General features: G+C 44.6%; 2 protein-coding genes across 2 annotated transcripts; one reads left to right on the top strand and one right to left on the bottom strand.

The window, feature by feature from the left end:
* The first annotated feature begins 285 nt into the window (after positions 1-285).
* Positions 286-1,353, top strand: LOC124675322 (photosynthetic NDH subunit of lumenal location 3, chloroplastic-like). Its single transcript, XM_047211384.1, has 2 exons — positions 286-639; positions 744-1,353. Exons 1-2 carry the CDS (start codon positions 369-371, stop codon positions 1,136-1,138), a joined length of 666 nt encoding a protein of 221 aa, XP_047067340.1. The 5' UTR covers positions 286-368; the 3' UTR covers positions 1,139-1,353.
* Positions 1,354-1,648: 295 nt separating this feature from the next.
* On the bottom strand, positions 1,649-6,228 carry LOC124677661 (kinesin-like protein KIN-14N). The gene is made up of 16 exons (XM_047213625.1): positions 5,998-6,228; positions 5,417-5,561; positions 5,225-5,334; positions 5,015-5,134; positions 4,730-4,933; positions 4,416-4,625; positions 4,263-4,337; positions 3,768-3,914; positions 3,574-3,697; positions 3,358-3,467; positions 2,915-3,076; positions 2,624-2,823; positions 2,288-2,369; positions 2,109-2,213; positions 1,918-2,022; positions 1,649-1,816 (listed from the first exon to the last, which is right to left on the bottom strand). The coding sequence occupies exons 1-16, from the start codon at positions 6,226-6,228 to the stop codon at positions 1,649-1,651; spliced, it is 2,298 nt and encodes a 765-aa protein (XP_047069581.1).
* Positions 6,229-6,600: the final 372 nt, after the last annotated feature.

Below are 6,600 nucleotides of genomic sequence, written 5' to 3'. Positions count from 1 at the left end.
CAGTTTACCAAACTACTATCGAGTACTAAACGATCAATCCTTTTGCCAGCCATGGTGGTAATGGAGAAAATGGCTCTTTTTCTTATAGAAGCAAGATGGATGTATTTTGTTTTTTGAGAAAGGAAAGAATGGTTGTAGCTTTGCTGCTCTTGCTTATCTGTGTGGAGTAATTGGACATCGGCGCAATTTGACATGGTCCCGTCCAGCGCAATAAAGATATAAAGCCCAGAAAAAACACGAGTATAATGCCAAAATAAATTCACAAGAAAAAAAACCAAATGACAATTTCAGAACCTTTTCCCATCCTGTTGTAACGCACACCATTCGCCTTTCATCTGCTGCCCGCGCTATCCATTCCCACGGCGCCCATGGCCACCACCTACCTCTCAAGCCTCCAGGCCGCCGCCACCATCACCAGCGGCGGCGGCGCGTCACCAAGGCCAAGGCCAAGAGTGGTGACATGCCACGCCTCCGAGTCGTCGGGCAGGCGATCAGCCTGCCTGGGCCTTGGCCTCGCCGCCGCCGGCATGCTCCGCACTGCACCCGCCCGCGCCGCGGACACCGACGAGGAGCCGGAGCCGGCCAACAACGGCTGGTGGCTCACCGAGTTCCCCTTGCCGGTGCCCAAGATCCGAAACAGTAAGCCCCCACAGCTCTCCCCATACTAGCAGCCCATGGTCACCACGCATTCCTACTCCATTGCTGAACTCTGAACTGAACCGGTGCTGATGTATGTGGTGCAGAGGAGATCAACAACGGCGAGACGGGCACACGATCCTTCATAAAGAACGGCATCTACATTGCGGACATCGGGCCGAGCTTCGCGGCGCACGCGTACCGGCTACGCAGCTCCGCCTTCGACCTCCTGGCGCTTGAGGACCTGCTCGGCAAGGAGGCCTCCAACTACGTCAACAAGTACCTCCGGCTCAAGGCCACCTTCATATACTACGACTTCGACAAGCTCATCACTGCGGCCGACGCTGATGCCAAGCCAGCGCTCCTCGACCTCGCCAACCGCCTCTTCGACAGCTTCGAGAGGCTGCAGGCAGCAGTCACCACCAAGGATGATGCAGACATAGGATCCCGCTATGCTGACACGAAGCTCATCCTCCAGGAGGTGATGACGAGAATGGCCTAGGCAGGACAGAGATTTCTCAAGACAACTCAAACTTCTACATCAAACTTAATCAAATATAGCCCCAGTTTTACTGTCATGGGTGATGTATTGTACATTTGGTTATATTTTCGTAACAGTTCTGACAAAAAAAATACAATACAGATAGTCATTGAACAGAAGGTACAGGTACCAATCAAGCAGGTTCCCGTTAATAAATCACAGTTAGTACATGTCAATTTATAGCAAGAAGCTCAATTACTTATACAACTCAACACTGTGGTGGAGCATCAAAGCTCATGCAGATTACATAAGATGTAAAGGCCAGCATGCCACACCTGACCGTTAATACAATCAGCAAGAAAGAAAAAAGGGGCACGCAATAATTGAGAATATACAACCTCTAATTGCCCACACCACGGGATGCAAATGATGGATTGCATCCCTCGAATCAACAAACAAACAACACAGAAGTACACTACTGGGGGTGCCCCATGTGTAGATAGGACTTCACAATGAATTGAAGGCATCGATTTATCCTTGTGACAAGCTGCGCACTTGGGTCTGACGGCGAGGGATGCCAATCTCGCACGAGTTTACCCTGGCAGCAAAACGAAGCGAGCAAATGGACTCGCTCGTGGAAGATGCTTCCGGGGACAGATTCACAAACATTAGTGTCTTTGAGTCTCCACCCAAGCATGGCTGCGTACAGGGAACAAAACAGGTGAGGGGTTTCTAATGCACAGCAATGGTACTGAACTTACAATCAGAATACAGGTATTGTTTATGTACTAGAGAGTTACCTGAAGTAGATACGTTAATTTGGAGTTTCTAAATGGAATGTGTTCATCCTTCTTAGCAATGGAGAAGATAACATCAGCCAGGCACGACAAGCTCTTGTTAATAGCCTGATATTTGAAGTTGGTAACAAACACCTGTTATGCATCTTCCAATGTACGCCTTAAAGAAACATAGAGAAGGAATAGCAAATTACCTGAGTCTCCTTGAGTCTATCCCCAGTGGCGCCACTTTTATTAAGCCGCTCACTGCCGGCAAGATCAATTAGATTGAGAACACCTTGCACTTGTTGATCAGTTCCCTGGACAGAATATAGTCCAAATAATGAAAACGGGTCAAGCATAAACTAGTTATATCAGTTGAAAATTACTGTACCTCATTTACACCAAATATTCGAAGTGTAAAGACACAGTGACTTCTGGATGATTCCTCATTCATCTGTGTTTTTCCAACAGACCTGCAAACAAGAGTGAACATTTCATGCATATGACAGGAAATTGGGCCATATCCATCAAACACTTCATTGGAGAGTTCACACAAATTATTGCAGAAAAAACATTTTGTTTAGATCAATGGCATATGCTTCTAACATAACTAATAGTTGCATGCTCAAAACAAATTTGCATGTGCTGTCACAAATTATGATTGACCAACAAATAACAAAGTATCAGCGATTGTTTCAGTGAATCTGAAAAGAACATCGAACTTAACCTGCTTTGGGCAGCCCGTTTGAGCAAAGAAGAAACTTCGTTGATACTCCGTACATCAACAACTGTGAGCTCAGACACTTGTGTATTACCATTGGCATCATGTTTGATATTATACTTTGAAGCAGCACCATCTTGAACAGATGTGCGATTGGTCGCTAACAAGTCACGTATAGTCTCATTATAGATTTCCAACATGGAAGCCTACAAGTAAGAAGCTGGCATTAGGATGACAAACATAGAAACCGTGGCGCGTCATTAGTTCAGATAGATAAACAAATTAAAAGGGACGCACCTGCATCTTATATTTCCAACCTTGCGAAATAAGACATTGACTTGTTTGAAAAATTTGTTCGAGCGATCTAGGTATTAACCCTTTCAGATCATGGATCTCGGGATTGCCCATCATTGTGTGTGTCTTTCCAGATCCGGTTTGGCCATAAGCAAATATACATACCTATATAATTTGAGATCAATTAGTTGTATAATCAGATCGCTCAAATCAGAGAATACAAAAACGACAATGTTTTCAGATTTATTCAAGCTTGTATTCCATACAAGGAACAAAACAACTAAAAGGCAAATATTTCACCAAGACAGTCAAATAAACTGCACAGTAAACAACAGAAGTACAAAACACTTTTAGAACTGTTCACTTTTCATCAATCTTTTATGTGATTGGATTGCTATTTTAGTTCTGAAAAATACAAGATTAGATATAGCATCAAGTAAAAGTACCTTATAGCCATCAAGAGCACTTTGAACCAATTGAGAAATTTCAGTGAATACGTCTTCTTGGGATGCCGAATGGTCAAACACTTTATCAAACGCAAATGAATATGCTTGTGCTAAAGAAGCAATATAAAGATATTATCAGAAGTAATTTTATATCTCTAAATAAGTCACAAATTATCATAAACAAACGTTTATAAAGAAGCAGTAAATATAACATACTGTTATGCAGCAATTCGACACCACGGCCTAGATTTTCTCCAGTCTTTGGATAAGAAACAGCTCCTGACTCATTTGACAATAAAGGTCGTACTCGGCAGAAGACGCGGATATTTCCTTTAAGTTCCTGCAACACAAAGTCTTAGAAACAAACATACTCTATACGATTATGAGGCTTGAAGAGAATAAGTCCTCACAAGTATAGTGTTATGTAGCTTTTTGCGCAAATTCTCTCCATCCACAATTTTTTGCTCAGCTTCCGTAAGACGTAGTTGCAGGTCCTCCAAAATTCTCTTTTGATTCTCATACTCGGTCATAGTCTCCATTGTTGTCAAATCAGATCGCTGGACAGTGAAAAAATGTAACAATTACACCCATGTACAAATTGTACACTGAAACAGCTGACTCAAGAATAAAGATAGGCATGTACATCTGTTTCAAATATTACAATCAAGGGAACTATAGTGATGAGTGATGAATTATCCCTGTAGGTGCAAAGCAACTATTCGACAAGCTAACTCGTCAATTCAATAACAGGCAGGGATATAAAACGAACTACAGCTTCAACCTCGTAGGCCTACATGCTTATTTATAGCTTAATTCACTAATTTGCAGCCAAAAATAGCAAGTTGGGCACAGGAAGTTTGACAAACTGAAACAAATATCTTATGTAAAAGTACAGAACTACCCACCTTCAGCTTTTCATTAGCCGATGCGAGCTGAATTTCCAGTGTTCTTATCCTTTCACTTTGAGTTGAACAAGTTTCCTGTAGCATTGAAAAGAAATTAGCCAACTTAATTGAAATAGCCCACATTCAATCATTTAGTAGGGTATATAATGGTACCTCGAGGGCTCCGCATCTAGTCAGAATATTCTCAATTTCCATTGACGTCTTTCCTGTTAGTTCCTTGTGTGCGCTCAAGTCACTCATCAATGAACTTATTTCAGCTGCTTTATGATCACGGTCCTCTCTTACTTGCTGCAGTTCACATCTAAGAGTATCAACCTCCTTCAATAGATCATTCTTTTGCCTTAAAGCTTCACTCTGCGAGGACTGCAAGGAGTGACAGCATTAGTTATCAACATGTAACAGATGCATGTAATAAGAGATATTATGGTAAAAAAATCCACAGTGAATGGACAGAACTATAATAGTACCTTTGCTAAATCCAGCTGCAGTTTTACAGAGTTGGCATGGTCCTTCAAACCATTCATCGTTTCAACCATAGTATTCTTCTCCTTTTGCAGCTTTGCTATCGTCTCAGCATTCTTTGTTGCATCTGCTTGGAGATTGCAATTATATTGCTGCAAGCTAGTGTTGTATTCCTGAAGCCTCTTGTTTGTATCTTGGAGCATCTTGATCTATACGAAATGGAATGCAGGTAAAACATACAGGCGTGTATAAAAACGGACGAGAGAATATACTGTGAAGAAGATCAATACCTGATCATTTAGGCGTTTCTGATCCAACTTAACTCTGTTAAGTTCTTCCGAGATCTCATTTCTTGATGACTCTGCAGCAACCCTGGCCTCCTTTTCATGTCCATAAGACCGAATCAAATCCTGCAGTTTGAAACAATTCACGATTACAGACTGCTGCTGCGTGATGAACAGTTGTTAGAGAGGAATAAGCCAAACGCACAAGCCACCCACCATTCTCTCAGCTTCCACCTTCTTAAGGTTGTCCTCTAGAGAGGCATACTGTCTCTGAAGCTCCTCCTTTATGGCCACGGATTCTTGGATTTTGCTTTCCAGCTGAGCCACTGGATGACGGCCATAAGGATTCAGTCAGCACAGTCAACAATTGCGCAAAGTTCGAGTGGTGTCGGATGAAGAAGGTGTTACCTGCTTCAGTATGATGCTTCTCTGCGGCATCGATTAGACCGGTGAGCTTCCCGATTTCGGCGAGGTTGGCATCCTCCCTGTCGAGTAGCCACTTGATGCAAGCTCGCAGCTTCTTGATGTACTCGATCATCTGCTCGCTCTTGCCCTGCGGAAGCAGTCATGCAGGTGATGTTGGTTAGGATACTGTAATCGGCAGTTAAGAAGAGGGGATGGTCCTAACTCGTCAGCAAGGCAAAGGGGGCTAGGAACAAGATGTGTTTTACTACCAAATAGTGAAATTTTATTATGTATTCTTTACCGTCGGGAGGAAGGCGTGACATAATTGGGGGCGGAACAGGAATCCGGGGGACTGAATACACATGAGCGCAGGCTAGAGTTGACAGGTTGTGGATAAGCTAAAATCCACAATTCCATTTTTTTTATTTTTTGCCTACCGGAAGGGCCTAGATCGGGACGAAATGGCTACTGGAAAAATAGTAACCAGAACGAGAGGCAGTTCCTTCAAACCACAGCGCGAGAAATCTACTAGAGTAGGAACTTGTTTCGTCAGCGCGAAAGAAGAAGAAAAAAAAAATGGATACCTTGTAGTCCATCTTGTTCTTTCCCTTCATCTTCTCGTTGAGTAGGGCGTCGACGTCGTCCCTGCCGGCGAACTCGATGGGGGCCTCCGCGGGGGGCGGCGGCGGCGCGGGGGCGTTCTGGAGCGGCGGGCGCGCGGGCGCGGCGGTGCGCTGGCGCTTGCCGTACTGGGCGTCGTTCTCCTTGAGGAGGCGGGGCGTGCCCAGGCGGGCGGCGCGGTCGCGCGTGGCCATGGCTGGTGGCGGATCTAGGGTTCGGGGGCGCGGGGAGGAGCGTGGCCGATGCGGAAGGGGAAAGAGAGAAGGCAGCAGCAGCAGAGGGAGATTTGAAATGTTTCGAAATTTCGATGCGACGCGACGCTCCCCCTGTGTGTGGCTTTTTATGCGCTGGGCCGCCTTGTGCTCGCTATCCGTTTGGCAAGCACTTCCGCTTCAGTGCCGGCCCAGCCTCGTTTCTCTTGCAGATGGGTCCACCGTGCCATTTCATTTTCAGCATGTATTAACCCTTTTTAATGTCCTTTTTTTTGTTATTTCTAAAAAAGTTATACAGCACACCGTTCACCAACCGCATGCCCAGCCTTACATGTAAGGAAAAGCATAACAAAA

The sequence above is a fragment of the Lolium rigidum genome, chromosome 7 (assembly GCF_022539505.1).
Source record: "Lolium rigidum isolate FL_2022 chromosome 7, APGP_CSIRO_Lrig_0.1, whole genome shotgun sequence".
NCBI lineage: Eukaryota > Viridiplantae > Streptophyta > Magnoliopsida > Poales > Poaceae > Lolium > Lolium rigidum.
This window is presented reverse-complemented; position numbering and strand designations above follow the sequence as displayed.